This window comes from Atractosteus spatula, chromosome 13 (genome assembly GCF_055471065.1).
Source record: "Atractosteus spatula isolate fAtrSpa1 chromosome 13, fAtrSpa1.hap1, whole genome shotgun sequence".
Taxonomy (NCBI): Eukaryota; Metazoa; Chordata; class Actinopteri; order Semionotiformes; family Lepisosteidae; genus Atractosteus; species Atractosteus spatula.
The window spans coordinates 33723079-33739835 of record NC_142718.1 but is presented as its reverse complement, the minus strand read 5'-3'; the positions used below and the strand labels follow the sequence as shown (position 1 = coordinate 33739835).

The window sequence follows — 16757 nt, the reverse complement described above, 5'->3', positions numbered from 1 at the left end:
TGTATAAAGTAGATGTTAAAATAAATATTGAATGATGAAGCTTCCACAGACCACACATCTGTTAAGGATCTGTGTCTATACTTGGTCGTCAGTGTCTGTAGAGTTGAGAAGATGTATCAAATTAGGCAGATACACAATTAGGAAAAAGTTATTATCAATTTGATTGAGAATTTCCAACATTTTAGGCTTATAATGTTAAATGTAGCTTTAAATACCCATCTATCAAATATGATTTATTGAAAACCAAAATAAAATTCTGTGGGTAAATGTTTAGTCCTTTAGTTCTTTTGTACTGAGGCAGGTAGGTATTAAAAATGTTGTGCAAAGTGGTCCCATGTTCATCTTCTTAGCTGTTGCTAAATATTAGATTGCTCATCTCTTAGCTGTCTCACCAGCAATTTCCTTGATTTGTGTGACCTACAGGTGTCCCGATGTGGTATGATCTACATGGAGCCCCATATATTGGGCTGGAGGCCCCTCATGCTCTCCTGGATAAACACCATGCCCCCTTCCGTCAGCTCCATGCACAAGGACATCATCACAGGACTCTTTGATAGGATTGTCCCAGCCTGTCTGCAGTTTATACATAAAGCTACCAAGGTACTTCAGATGAAGAGTATACTCTTTAATTGTTTCATTCTCACCTATGCAATACCTTCAGGCAGACTGCTTCTCTTTCCTCCTAAATACCACTCATCTATCAGCAGGAATTATTTTTTTCTTTTGATGAGGCATTTAACTGAGAAGATTATTTTCTGCTGGCTAAGAAAACATATTTATTTTCTAAACTTATTTTGATTTTGAGCTTAACTGGCTGATGAAACCTTGCTACATGGAAAATAAATAAATAGAATAATTTCAGTATGGAACCCCCACAGCATACAGGCTATAAGGAACAAGTAGAGGTGAATTCCACACTGGAAAGTAGAAAGAAAGAATACAATGTTTCAGCTGTTGACCCTTCTTTAGGTGTGAGGAACAGAGAGAACAGGTACAGTACATGGCTGAAAAAGAAAGGGTACACAACAAAGGATAACTGAGGGCAGAGAACTGGAAAATAGGCACTTTCATTGAATATTATTTTTTTTTGGTGTAATCCAGATAAACATTTTTATGACTATATGTGTAAATATAAACAATGACAGTAATAATGATAAAGTTCTAAATAAATATTATCTAATTTCTGTTGGTAAACCTTATGAAAGTACTTTATACTTTGATTAAACTGACTTATATTAGAAGAAACTTTAGCTCAGTGGTTTAGCTTCTTCAGTATAACTTAAAATATATGGTTAGTTTTAGCGTGAGCAAAGTGTACAGTATATGTACTGGTTACTGTGATTAATATGTCATTTTCTTAACTTGTTACTTTAGGAACTGTCCCCGACTTCAGACACCAACCTTGTTCAGTCTCTGATGAATCTCATTGACTGTATGATGGATGAGTTCAAAGATGAATCCCAGATAAAAAGTATGAATGAAAGGGACATCTGCTCATGGCTGGAGGTAGGTTGGTTAAAATAGACTCTTTACATCTTTTCTTGTTTCAAGGGCATTGTCTCCGTGTGACTTTTATTTTGCTTGAAAAACTAAGCCAGATGTTAATGGCTCAAAAGTGTACACAATTATCTAGAGCTGAAGGGGATCTTCTTTTTATTTGTTTTATCATGCCTTTCTAAATCCTTGACTGAGTACTTCAACTCTTGATGTTTGTTTTCATTTTATTCAAAGGTATTCTGTGTCTTTAAAAAAATGTAAGACATGTAAGACATTTTTAACATTAGAAAGTACTGATCATGTTTATTCAATTTGTTTTTAATTGATTTACCTATTTTAAAAAAGTTTGATTAATGTCAGCAGTTCTCCAATATGCTTGGGTGTCTACTGGTTTCCCAATCAGCTTGTTGAGGCACAAACTTGGGGTTTCTTTAAAACAAAAATGCTGGATTAAGCTTTAGATTCACTATTTTACTAATCTTCTAACAGAGATTTGGAGCTGTATAGTTTTTCCTATGCATTTTTTCTTAATGCAGGTATAATAAATAGAAAAATTTCAGTGTGGAACCTCCACAGCATACAGGCTATAAGGAACAAGTAGAGGTGAATTCCACACTGGAAAGTAGAAAGAATGTCAATTGAGACTTCTGTGCAAAGAAAGGTTGACCATATGTCCTACAGTATCTTTTGTTACCTGGAGGAGCCCATTTTTTGCATCAGTTCTTAATTCATCCATGTTTCTGTTCAGGGGATCTTTGTATTTTCCCTGGTATGGTCTGTGGGAGCCAGCTGTGTTGAGGAAGGGCGACAGAAGTTTGACAAACTGGTCAGAGAAGTTCTAGAGGGACCATTGAGTGAGGAAACCAGGACTCGCTTTGGCATCTTGGAACATGTGGAACCTCCAGCCAAGCCGCTCACTGTGTCACTGCCCACAGAAGGCACACTGTATGAATATAGATTCATTAAACAGGTCAGAGCCACTGCCACTCATTTACACACCTTGCCTTGAATTTTTGCTGGAATCCCCTAATTTTGTTACAGTTATTTTAATGTTTTATTAACTGATGTGCATTTGATTGTCCTATAAAAATTATAATGGTGGGTCATGCTTGTCACGGATGTCGGAAGGGACGAACCGTGGAATGGCAGGAGAGCAAAAAAGACCCTCTGCGTAGCGGCGAGACGGGGGTTAGCCCGGGCTCAGCTGTTCAGGAAATGCCATATAGAAACTTATGCCCTCAGGCCATGGACAGAAGCGACCTGCTAGGTGGGTCTCAGGACATCCGAACCTCAATGTTGAGCGAGGAGCAGAACAGAAACAGGAAGTAAATAGGCTACACAACAAGACACACCAGAAATACATGAATAATCACAGGGAACTAGGAATAGGACAGAAGTAGAGCGCCCTCTAGGTGTACTGGGTGTGACAATGCTTTTCTGTATATTGTTGTTTCAGTTTTCAATTTGTATTATCTTAATATCTTTACTGTGTAAGAAAACTGGTGTTAAGGAAGACAGACAGACACTTTATTAATTGTGTGAGGGACATTACAGTGCAACAGTAGATGCCCAGCATACATAGCACAGCAGGTGTAAACAGAAACACCAGCTTTAAACAGAGAATTAGTGTTTACTCCAAAAACACATCAGTGTTGTCCCTGCCCACACACACAGTGGATGAGTTGTAAAATGTTATGGCAGAAGGCAAGAATGACCTTCTGTAGCACTCCCTATCACACCGTGGTTGGATCAGCCTATTGCTGAACGTGCTCTTTATTCTCACAAGCATGTCATAGAGGGGATAGGAGACATTGTCCATGATGGCCGTTAATTTGGACACCATTCTCCTCTCAGCCATTACCTCCAAGGGGTCCAGATCAGACCCAATGACAGAACTTGCTCTTTTGATGAGCTTGTTCAACCAGTTAGCATCTTCTGCTCTTATCCCTGAGCCCCAGCACACCACAGCGTAGAAAATGGCACTCGCTACAACCGACTGATAGAACGTACAGTATGAAGCATCTTACTACACACACCTCCTCAAGAAGTAAAGTTGGCTCTGGCCCTTCATGTAGATGGCCTCAGTATACTCCAGTAATTATTGAATTTGGTCAGCTATCCTTAAATTTCCTTAAAACTAGACAGCTTTGATCTAACTTTAAAAAATAAAAACTTGTTAATGGTGACGTACTATTTTGCTGTGGGGGTTCAGTAGGAAATAGTGTTCTTGAAGGAATTTGCCTAGCAAAAGTGGAAAATTTGTTATTGACCAATGTAAATTTGAGACGCTTAGCTTGACTTCAAACTGGCGTTTTGGCATTTTCTAGTTGATATATCATTCAAAAATGACTTATAGTATGTGAATGCAATTTCATTTCTATTTCTAAAATCATACAACAATTTTAAAATGCTGATGGAAAATAAGAGCTTTGCAATCAAAGTCAGACAGCTGCAGATCAATTTCAGGACTGGAATATAACTCCACTGAACTGTAAAGGACTTGAAGACCTGCACCCATCAGTGTGTTTTCCCAAATGTTAAAGCCAACATTAAAACTGTGGAAAATTACGCTATGTTCCTGTAGTGTGTAAATAAGCTAGTGCATTAGGTGACTGAAGCTGGTTATAATAGATGGAAGCGGTAGTTTAGGAACATCAGGATTATTTGTACTGGGCTACCAGCTGTGATAAGAAGCTTAAATGAGAAGAGTTAAAAGAAAGGAGGATATTTCTGGGTTTAACTCAAGTTTCCACCTTGGGGAGGACCAGCAGAGATATGCCAGAAACTTAGTAGAATATCTACAGGAGACTGAGCCTTAGAGAGACAGCTTCCTCTGATCTTTCAGGTCATTTTCTCCATGTTTAATAAATATTGTACTCAGCCTTCTGTAATTGTTTAAATGAGGATATACACATATATATACTCGCCTATGACTTAACTAGCTCCACTTAGTTAAACAAAATTATCCAAGGGTGCTACTTAGTGCCATTTAAGGATCCTATTAGATTTAGTAAACAAGTTGCAGGGGTAATCTACCAACATAATCCTTTTCCTAGTTATGAATAATCATTTTTGCAACCAATCTTCAAAGCTGTAAGTTAGGAAAAGTACTATTTTTATGAGTTGAACAATATTAATCAAATTTAAAAATTCAAATTCTACCATTAGCCCTAGAGTTAAACAGTTTTATTCCTCCCTGGGACAAAGAATGTATAATTTACTTCTTTTGGCAGGGTGTTGGGAGATGGGAGCTCTGGACTGAAGAGCTGAAATCTGCACCATCTATCCCACGGGATGTGCAATTTAATGAAATCATCGTGCCAACCCTAGACACAGTCCGCTACACTGCTCTGATGGAGCTCCTGATTACTCACCAGAAACCTACGGTATTCATTGGGCCTACGGGCACAGGGAAGAGCGTTTACATCATTGTAAGTGTCAATGGACCCTTCAAAGGTCACCTTTGCCTGTTAATGAGCTTGTGGGTTTGGCTGCTTAAACCATTTTTACCTCTTTCCTTAGCTTCATTTTATTTTTCATGATCTTTCAGTAATGTACCTCCAGAGTCTTTGCTTTCAAAGGGCACAGAATTAGTTTGTATGCAGTGAATTTCTAAATGTCTGCATATGAAAGGTTGGTAGTGTTGGCAGAGAACATTGTACTGAACATAATGTGGCACTGTTTTAAGAGTCCTGAGTTTGGGTTTATATTTCCCAGATAGTTTTTAATTCCATTTTGTTTTATGCAAGTGCTACAAAATATTAGGTTAACACTGAGACGCTGGTCTTTTCTGATCCAGCGCCTAACTTTCTTTGAAATGATAATAGTTTATTAGTGTTTCTTGTGTAAATCTATGCATGGAAGTAAATTCTGCTGATTACATTATATCCTTCTATCAATCAGAAAGACATATTTTAGTTTTTTCACACAACAATAGTTCTCTTGGTAGGTGGCACACCAGAATTAGTGGCCGCTAGGTAGAATCTGTGAGGTATTTACCTTAGTCCTGCAGTACTAATCTAAATTCATGATAAAGCCGAACCCTGCAGCTGCTGGTATTGTTAACAGTTAAGGAAATGAGGACTAGAGGTTTTGCCTGGATCGTCCCATTTTTCTGATACCTCTTCGGGTAATTTATGATGTCTCTTTCATAGCAGGAGGGACTCTTAGTGATAAATGAGCTCACAACTTAAAACTGATGACAGTGTACACTAGTAACTTGCCTTTGGCACTAATGAAATTGATGGGTGAATTAAATGCAAGCTGGGGATTGCATGTATTGTGCGTCTATTTTCAGCTCAATGGGGAGACTGCAAGGAAACATTTTAAAATTCTGAGCAAAAAAGCTTGTTGAAATCTATCAAATTTAGCTTTATTGATTAAACATCAAGTGTTTTTTTTTGTAAATACACTCCTTTCTTATTATTGGGCAGTTTTCCATTGCTTTATAATACATGTTTTAGTAAATCAGCATATTGAAATTCATACTTTAGCACAATTATTTCTGTAACCTATGAAAAGAATATTATATATGATAACAGAAGAGAAGCAGAGTGTTATTAATGAATAACATTTGTAACAAAGGGAAATTACAAGAGTTGTTGCAAATATTTTTACAAATCGCACAACTCTTAAGAGATGTATTATTTTTTAAAATGTGCCTTAATCATAAGCCTTCATTTCGGAAATGGGATTTTATCAAATGCTTTGATTTCTTTGCTTTAAGACATGTTGGTAACAATTAGATGAGTTGCTCATCTAATTTTTCCCCTCCTCTATGGTTCTGTAATGCACTGGCATCTCCACATCTCAACTAGGGGAAGAGCAGTCATGCACTCTTAGTCCCACTATACACCTTGTGCTCCTGAGCACCTCAAAATTCACCAGGATACAAGCTTATTGATAATACATAGATGTTAAGAATATATAACTGTGTTCATACCTCATGGGGAATTGAGGAAATGTAGCGTATCTGAATAAACCTTAGGTGGTATTTGAAAATAAAGCACTACAACAAAGATTTCTTTATTTGCTTTTCTAGGATGAAATGTCTGCTTGTATCAATGCATCAATTCATCTTAACACCTTTCCTTTTCAACTTCTTTTCACTTTTTTAGTTGCATGACTACATGTGAAATCAAAAGTCAGCTGTTGAAATGTATGGGGTGCCTGCTGAGCGCATATTCTAAAACTGAATTCTTCTCTGCAGGATTTCTTGTTAAACCGCCTTAACAAGGACATCTACATCCCATTGCTCATTAACTTCTCAGCCCAGACCACAGCTGCACAAACCCAGAACATTATCATGTCCAAACTAGATAAACGAAGGAAGGGTGTCTTTGGGCCACCCTTGGGGAAGAAAATGGTAAGGCTCTGCATGCTTCATCACCTCATCATGCACCGAACAACAGGAGCAAGACATTAAGTAAATATAAAAAAATGTAAGATAAAATTCAGAGCACCTCTTAAAGCTTCATTATCCACATATCCTAGTGAACACATAGTCTTTAGATGTATGGTAATACTGTATGTACAATGCTGAGTCCACTACAAAGAAATACAGTAATAATATTCTTAAGATAAAATGTAGCAGTAATTAATAGCTTAATACAATGTGTATATTTTCATTGTTGTGAATGAAAACAAATAACTCAACCCTTTAAAAAAGTAGTTTGTTATCTCTGTAGCATTTAGTGCAATGTTTTTTACTTTTTTCTTAGTGGATTTCAAGGGCTCAGTGTACTGTAGTAGTATAAGACTCTCCTTTTGTGAAATATCCCATTGAAGCAATGTAACGAGTTTCTTTAGTCTAATTGTGCTTATACTGTATCTGTATGTTGCAGGTGGTGTTTGTGGATGATGTAAACATGCCAGCACGTGAGGTGTATGGTGCCCAGCCACCAGTAGAGTTACTGCGACAATGGTTGGACCACTGGAACTGGTATGATATGAAAGACTGCTCTATGCTCAAGCTGGTAGACATCCAGATCATGTGTGCAATGGGACCCCCTGGTGAGTGATGCATTATGACATGTTCTGTGCTCTCCTACTAATGTTCTCAGTTCTAATACTTAAAGTTTACTGTACATACTATACTTTAAAGAGGTGGTAAAATTAGTAGCAATAACTGTCTGTCTCAAGTCTTGAACTGAGTATTTGTATTTCTAAGTATGTATTTCCCTCTCCTGTGAAGGTTATTCATCAGCCACCTGAAATGAAAACTTGCTTATTTTTGTTATTCTTAATATTTTACTTCTTGCTTCTGATATTATTTTTAAACTATATTTTTCTGCAAAGTAAAATATATTCAATACAATATTCATTTATACTGTACATCTGTTTCTTCTTAGGGGGTGGAAGAAATCCAGTCACACCACGTTTCTTGCGCCATTTCAACACTGTTACTATCAATGAATTTGATGAAAAATCCATGTATACCATCTTCTCCAGGATTCTAGACTGGCATCTCACCATACGGTATGGAAATGTTTATTTTGAGGAAATACCTTACCTTAAGAAAGTAGAAAGAAGAAACTTTCTTCGTGTTGAGTCTTCTTCGGTTGTGAAAACAGTGTAATTAACCTTTACCAGTTCTTTTGCAGCCGTAACTCACTGAGCAGCTCCCCATTCTAACCTCCAATATATATTTTGTAACTCAAACCTCCAGTATATGTTGGAACAATCAAACCTGGTAACTGCTGTATGTATTTGAATTACACTAGAATAAAGGAAACAGAAGAAAAGGAAAGTTTGCACATATCTATTTTCCACTATCTTTTCCACTCTTGTCAAAATAATTTTCCTTATTCTGATATATTACCTCACAGCATCAATGGAAGTGCGGAGCAGGCAAATATTTTAGCAAACAGCAGATGAAATAGTTACATAAAACTGTGATTATCTACCAGCAGTTTAGTTTAGCTGCATTCTGAACGTGTTCTAGAGAAAGTTATACCAGGCAAGGTGGACAAGCTTTAAAACCATTTTTATAAAAGAAAAAAAAACATTGTGTTGCTCTATGCCCGTAAAATAAATGTACAGAAAAGAGTCTTCCTAGTTTCAAGCAGAGTTAGGCCCTGCATAATATAAAGGCTTACTCATTACCAAACTGAAGGCTTTTCAGTTTTAAAATGGAGGGGAATAGAAAACCCTCCATTTTAAGGATTGACTGACTTACTGACTTCTTAAAAGGCTGGTAGCAGATTAAAAATCTAGAGTAAACGATGATTATATGACTATATAACTGTGATTTTCTATAAAATGGTCAAATCTAGTGAACATTTCTAGCTTAATTTTTATAGGTTGTTTGGCCAGGGCTTCAGTTGTTCAACTGACTGCACACTTACTTTATTGTGAAAATGTTTCTGTTTCCTTATGTGTATTATTATAAATGATTAGATTTGGTTAAAATCTAGAGATTTCAACACACTTTTTTGCTGGACAAATGTATCTGCACGCAAAAGCAGCACTTGAATCTGATTGTCTTCTGTCTTCTGTCCTGGACACAGGTTTAGCTTTCCTAAAGAGTTTGCCGTGCTCACTCCTCTGGTGATCCACAGTACTATGGCTGTATACAAGGAGGCCTCCAAGAATCTGCTGCCCACACCAGCCAAGTCCCATTATCTCTTCAACTTGCGGGACTTCTCACGTGTCATCCAGGGCATCTGCTTGTCACGACCCGAGACTGCCGACATCCCTGCTGCTATCAAGCGCCTCTGGGTGCACGAGGTACTTTTTTAAAAGTTTGTCATATATATATAACAGGGTACCATTTTGTTTTATGATATATGATACATTACATAAGAACATAAACAAAGGTTACAAATGAGAGGAGACTGTTTGGCCCATCTGGACCATTTAGTATTTACAGTAGCAGCATATTGATTCAAGTATCTTGTCGTGCCATTTCTTAAAGGAAAACGAAGTATGAGCTTCAGCCATATTACTAACAAACTTACTTACTCCACCATATTACTAACAAATCGAGTCAAAAAAGTTAACGAGTGCCATGTTGAATTTTCTTTCAGGGCAAGAAAAACAATATTACATTCTTTCTGATCAATTAATTCTAAACAGAGTAATATGTTTGTTGTTAATGACTCCAAACAAAAACACAATTTTAATAATCGAATAAAAATTAAATAATCCAAAATTCTGAACAATATATAAATTACCCTTCTAACCCTTGATATTCTGTTATTGCTGTAGTTTTACTTTTATAACTTTTTTAAATAATTGAGTTATTTTAATGCTATCTAGAATAGAATTCCAAGAACGTTCCCAAGTAAAAAACCCTGAAAATTGTTTATAACATCATGATGGTATGCAGCGTTTGTCAACAGCTGCCCTGGAAGCGCTGTTATTATAATAGGAGCAAAAGTAAGAAAAAGAAATACTCTGATTGTCCAAGGTCATTCTGAGACTTTAAACCAGAACTGCATATGAATAATTTATGTAATTATCAAGACTTAGTATGTTGTATTGTGAATACTGAATAGGTTGTATCTCATGTTTTATATATCAATAACAAAATCAGACATTTTATAGAGAATAAAGAGGCAAAGTGCCAGTTTACCCAGCAGGTGATAAAATATTATGCCAAGTGAAAACTGGAATAAATTTAAATAGGATAAAATAGAAAATACTAAATATTAATATTTAGTATTAAAAATCATATTAAATATGATATAAGAACATCAGCTATTTTTAATTTTCATTAAAGTTCTATACTGTTTAATATATAATATATATTTAATCTGTTTTATGCATTAGTTTTACATGTTAGTTGAAAATTCATAGAAGTTCCCAAAAGTATCTTTTTCACCTTCAGTTAATATAACTGAACGATTTTGTGTTGATTACAGTATATGAATAGAAAGACATTCCACTAATTTTATTAAAAGATTAGTAGATAGTAATAGTAAAACTATCTAGTAAAAGATAGTAATCTAGTAAAAGATTGTCACATTGTGCATTACATCTAACTAACATGGAACAGTTTGACTGGATTTGGCAGATCATATACAGTACATATGGCAAGAAATTTATGGGAAATACATCTAAATTAACATGAACTAGGCATTTTGTTTGCCTCAAGGCTTACTTGAAAAAAAGTTTATCATTAATGTTTTTACATTCTTTTGTCTCTGTCTTTTTTTTCTGTGTTGTATAACTCGTTTGCAGAAACTTCATAGCACTGGAAGTAAATAAAATCAGTTTTTAAGTCATGTAGAACTGCAATATTGTAGACAATGATCTGCAGTTTCTGCTCTGCACATTAATGTGGATGGGCTACCTGTTTTCATTCACTGCAGGTGCTGAGGGTATATTATGATAGGCTGGTGGACAACTCTGACCGCTCATGGGTGGTCGGTTACCTGCGAGAGGTGTGCCAGAGTCACATGCGTGAAGACTTCCACCAACTCTTTCGTCACCTTGCTCAGGGTGAGGATGGGAAGGTGACAGAGGATGACCTGCGCAGCCTCATGTTCTGTGACTTTCATGATCCCAAGGGTGAGGACCGAAATTACAGAGAGGTGGGCAACCTGGACCAGCTGAGGCAGGTGGTGGAGACTCATCTGGAGGAGTTCAACAATATCAGCAAGAAGCCCATGAACTTGGTTCTGTTCCGCTTTGCCATTGAGCATGTGTGTCGCATTTCCCGTGTGCTGAAGCAGCCTCGTGGCCATGCCCTGCTGGTGGGAGTGGGTGGGAGTGGGCGGCAGTCCCTCACCCGCCTAGCTGCCCACATGGCTGAAACTGAGCTTTTCCAGGTGGAGATTTCCAAGAGCTATGGCTCTTCTGAGTGGCGGGAGGACCTGAAACACATCCTGAGAAAGTCAACAGAAGGGGAGACACATGGTGTGTTCCTCTTCACTGACACACAGATTAAGAAGGAGTCCTTTCTGGAAGACATCAGCAACCTGCTAAACACAGGCGAGGTCCCCAATCTATTCGCTGTAGATGAGAAGCAGGAGATCTGTGAGCGTATGCGTGTGCTGGACCGTCAACGTGATCGGGATAAGCAGACAGACGGCAGCCCCCTTGCACTCTTCAACATGTTCCTAGAGCGCTGTCGGAGTCAGCTACATGTGGTGCTAGCCATGAGCCCCATTGGGGACACCTTCCGCAGTCGCCTGCGACGCTTCCCTGCTCTTATCAACTGCTGTACTATCAACTGGTTCCAGGTACAACTTGCAATTTCAACTGCTCAAAGTCTTGTTATCGTTAGTTTAACATTGTGAAGAGTATCATTTTTTTTCTTATGTTCATAGGCAATTACATATACTGAAATGCAATAAAAATGCAACAAGTATCTTTAACCAATAACATTTGCTTCTTAATGCCTCTCCATATTTTTTTCTCCATCTGATTTTTCAATGTCATAAATGTATTAATGTGTTTCTGTAGCAGTATAATGGCCTATGTTTTATAGTTAAAATGCTTTAATTATTAATATATCTTTCAAGTTCTGTTTTTTCAGTTTGTTGTGTTTTGTTGTTCTTTAAGACATGGCCAGAGGATGCCTTGCAGGCTGTAGCCTCTCGTTTCCTGGAGGATATTGAAATGACTGAGGAGACACGCGCAGGCTGCATAGACATGTGCAAGAGCTTCCACACCACCACTATTGAGTTATCGGCCCGCTTTCACACCGAGTTGCAGCGTCATAACTATGTCACACCCACCTCCTATCTGGAGCTCATCTCTACTTTCAAGGCTTTGCTTGAAAAGAAGAGAACGTAAGGGAAAAAAGGACTATCTTACTTATTTTATTTCTATTGTGCATTTTTTGTCTGTACATTTTGTGCGTGTACATTTTACAGTGACAAAGTGATCCTGAAGCATAAAAGAGGAAAAATGCTAAGTGATTCTTCTTTCTGTGTTTTATATGTAAATTCCTGTTTTATTGCTTATGTCCTTGGCATGTTTGATGCTTGTGGACTGTATTGGAATAAAAAAGAACCACAGAATTTACCATCACAGCATCGTAGCTGGACATAATTAAAAGTAGCTTTTTTGCAGTCATTTTGCAGTAAAAAAAAAATTCTTCTAGTTCAGAGGCAGTGTCGATGTTGTTACAGTGAGGTTATGAAGTTGAAGCGCCGCTACGAGGTGGGTTTGGAGAAACTGGAGTCTGCAGCAGCACAAGTGGCGACCATGCAGGTTCAGCTAGAGGCTCTGCAGCCACAGCTCAAGGTTGCCAGCAAGGAGGTGGATGAGATGATGGTGGTAATTGAGCGAGAATCCATTGAGGTGGCCAAGACAGAGAAGATTGTGAAGTCGGATGAGGCAGTGGCCAATGAGCAGGCCACAGCAGCCAAGGCGATCAAGGATGAGTGTGATGCTGACCTAGCTCATGCCTTGCCCATCCTGGAGTCGGCACTGGCTGCTCTAGACACCCTCACCCCTCAGGTACACCAAGAATGCCACTCCTTCTCTGTTTAGTGTGTCAGCCTGCATGAATGGAAATGTACATAGTACAAAAGATGAAGGCAGCTTTCTCTTGGCATAGCCAGAATGCTGGTGTGTCTTTCTGATGGAGGTCTTGGGAATAAAAGGGCCAGCTCACAGACGGGAGAGGAACTGAAGGATTAAAGATGTGTTTTGATTCCTATATTGTATGTCTTTCATTAAAAACAATAATCTAAAAAAGAAATGATCAAGAATCACATACTCTCCTTTCTTGAAGGTTAACTTAAAAGCGGTCTCTTCTTATTAGGCACTAGGCTTGGTTATTTTTTATTTAGAAAGTAAAGGGATGTATATCAGTGTTAGAGACACTGTCGTCTATCACAGAGGAGTAAACCAACATCCTGTCTCTTGGGGATAATTAAATTATGTGATTATACATACATTCTTAGTACCAGTCTTAGTGGATTAATCACAGATACTGACCCTCCATCTTGGCAGTCTGTTTATCTCTGTATCTTTACAACACCCTCAATCAAACCCACAATAAGTAGAGAACTTCATTGAACTGAAAGAGCCAAGGATTAGGAGATGAAACTGCTGTTTTCTTATAGAGCCCATTATTGTAAGTAGTAACTAAGATACACTATAGAACAGGAGGCAAGATAGTCAAAAGTAAGCAACTCTTTAAAATGCTCTTTTGCTTGTTTGAGATAAGTGCATGTTCTTTTAGAGAAGATACTCTATTATCCTTGACATGATCAGTTATCTGTCAAAACTGCCTGACATTTCTCTCAAGAGGGAAAACACAGAATAACAGACAATGGTAGGACAATATAGATGTTTAGTACAAATCTTAAAATTGAATAGTGAGAAACACAGTAGGGATTAACTGATCGGTAATTTACCATTAAGAACAATTGTGTATTTTTCATATCCAACATAAAATTAGTGTTTTAAAACCCTTGTTTAATATGTAATAACAGAGACAAAATAAATAACATTAACCAAAAATGTTCTGGCTCCAAAAGATCCTTAATGTTTGAAAAAAATCCAAGCTAAATTGCATAATTGAAAAATGTAAAAGTCTGAAAATTTCTATTAACTCATATTGTGAATTCCTATTCCTGTACATAAGATCTGGCAAAGGCACAAGACTTGATGCGTATCTGTGTATGTACATGGATACAAGCATGTATATAGATACAGTTTTCTTGACATTTTGCTTTTATCATTAAGTTTTAAATATCTAGATATGATAGATCTAGTACAAAACACCTTTTAGCTTTACCTTAAAACTTAGCATCTTAATCTTAAAACTTAATACTGGTTCCTAATCTGTAGTTTACTTTGAGTTGTTTTGAGCAGACTTGGAAGATTTTACACTTTTATATACTTTTATAATATATACGTTATAATATATACAGTATGTATGTTATTACTACAGTATGGTGTGAATGGAGGCTGATACCATTTTAGAAGTGAAAATGACACAGTTATTGCAGATGTTTATTTTCTTAATTTGTACTATGAAAGCAAATTATTACAATCTCTAACAATAGTTCTCTGTGTATTTTATGTACCCTATTTGCGAATAATTTTTGTTTGTGATGTAGGATGAAATGGATCACGTTTATACTGGCAATGAGAGAGATATGAGTATTTAAATGCTCTTCAATTTTATGAGCATTTAAAAAGAAATGTAATTGTTTCTTCATGGTAAATTTGATTCTCAATTGCACCCCCTGGGTTAATTGATATCTGATAGTCTAAAACATGTTTAAATGAAAAATTTGGAAAACGTTTTATAGAAGAAATAGTCTCCTTCACGAGCAGACTCATATACAGTATACAGTCTATACATACTGTATAAGTTTGTTGGTTACCATAAATTTCCTGGCTTTTAAAGCAGGAATCTGTCATAAAGAATGTTTAATGTATTGGTTCAACTAGAATGGGAAACAGTTTTGAAAGTCACTGAACTAGTTAGAATTTTTCTATCTGTTTTGTTCACAATGAATTACTTTGATGTGAGACAAAGAACTATCAAAAAAATTTTACTATTTCCATAAACAAATGTGTATCTTATGAAATCAAGTGTAAACATTGTTTAAAAATATTGTTGTAGTGAAAAATGCACTATTTTGGTGTCAAGGACTTGCTCATATTTGATCATGTTATTAATCCACGGTTGGCAATTGTACGTCTGCTTAGGACATCACAGTAGTGAAGTCGATGAAGAGCCCCCCTGCGGGTGTCAAGGTGGTGATGGAGGCCATCTGCATCTTGAAGGGCATCAAGCCTGACCGTGTGCCAGACCCCTCAGGGTCTGGGAAGAAGGTGGAGGACTTCTGGGGCCCTGCCAAGAAACTCCTTGGAGACATGAAGTTCCTGCAGAGTCTTCATGAGTATGACAAGGACAACATTCCCCCCAGCTACATGGGGATCATCCGGAAGCAGTACATCACCAACCCTGAGTTTGTCCCTGAAAAGATCCGGAATGCTTCTACTGCTGCTGAGGGGCTCTGTAAATGGGTCATTGCCATGGACTCCTATGACAAGTGAGACTGGACACTGGGATGTGGGCAGAGACTGAAAAAACATGGTCATATACAGTACCCAACCTGGAATCCACAAGTTAGAAACTCAGAAAAATTCACCCAACTCAGCAGGGAAGCAGGGATAAGACAGTATTGCAGCTAACTCTTCACATACAGTACTTCTGTCTTGTTTACATCTTTACCAATAAGGAAATTAACACTTTTGAATTAAAAAGAAATATAGCTTACCACATTTATGTTACAGTATATTAATCAAGGATCTGTGAAGTATACCTGTACAAATTTAATTACATGTTTGGTACACAACTGCCAGAAGATTACTTTACTATAGATTTACAATTTAAAGGGTCTCCAGTCAATTCCCTAGAGGGCAATACATTATAATTTACACTTCCACACTTTTTTCTGCGATTCAAAAGCAGTTTATGTCTGTTTTGCTTCTTATTTTACATATCTTACTGATCCTTATTTAACCTCTTAAGGGTAGCAAAAGTGGTGGCCCCTAAGAAGGAGAAACTTGCTCAAGCAGAAGGGGAGTTAAAGGTTGCCATGGAGAGCCTACGGAAGAAACAGGCAGCACTGAAGGAGGTCCAGGATAAGCTGGCCAAGCTGCAGAATACACTGGAAACCAACAAGATCAAAAAAGCAGACCTTGAGAATCAGGTTGGTATGGGATACGAAATACAGCAAAGAAACAGCACAACTGCTCCTGTCTAGTTTTTCATGGGAAGTATTAAACACTTGGCTTTCATTTAGTACCATTGTATGTTTGTGCATAGGTGCGGCTTAGTAATGAGTTACATTTTACTAATTTTGGTTGATAACTGATATCGAGATGCCTTTAAGATTCCTTTATTAAAGTTTTAAGAAACTTTTACATCCTGTTTAAAAGAACATGAATATGGAAAAAGTTAAATCTTTTTTTCCCCAAAGTTTCCATGATTGAATCTTTGAAGTGCAAATACTGAAGGGTTTCTTTTTAAATCTTTTCAGTAATTAATTTGGTGTGATATTTAGACTGCATTTGCCATTGTGACGTATGATCTATTTGATGTTATGTTTTTTGTTGTTGTGTCCTTCTTGTCCATCTTTTTAGATAACGTCTGTTTTAATTATAGTATTTTCATAGTTATAGTTTATATATAGTTATAGTTTATTTATAGTTACAAAATGACTAGAATCAATATATTGATTCCTTGTTGTCTACACATTAAATAGCCAATTGTTTAAATGGGAAAGAAAATGCGTATAACACATATGAACCAAGCTCCAGTCCTCATAGGCCATATT

General features: G+C 37.0%; 1 protein-coding gene across 1 annotated transcript in view; it reads left to right on the top strand.

Moving 5' to 3' along the window:
* Positions 1-16757, top strand: part of dnah7 (dynein, axonemal, heavy chain 7) — an 81359-nt gene that overhangs the window by 32235 nt on the left and 32367 nt on the right. The window contains exons 32-44 of the mRNA XM_088930760.1: positions 424-600; positions 1375-1506; positions 2246-2467; positions 4731-4928; positions 6707-6862; positions 7341-7509; positions 7848-7974; positions 9006-9225; positions 10812-11684; positions 12007-12236; positions 12579-12909; positions 15121-15467; positions 15950-16130. Coding sequence (XP_088786886.1) covers positions 424-600; positions 1375-1506; positions 2246-2467; positions 4731-4928; positions 6707-6862; positions 7341-7509; positions 7848-7974; positions 9006-9225; positions 10812-11684; positions 12007-12236; positions 12579-12909; positions 15121-15467; positions 15950-16130 — 3363 coding nt within the window. The remainder of the gene's footprint in view (positions 1-423; positions 601-1374; positions 1507-2245; positions 2468-4730; positions 4929-6706; positions 6863-7340; positions 7510-7847; positions 7975-9005; positions 9226-10811; positions 11685-12006; positions 12237-12578; positions 12910-15120; positions 15468-15949; positions 16131-16757) is intronic.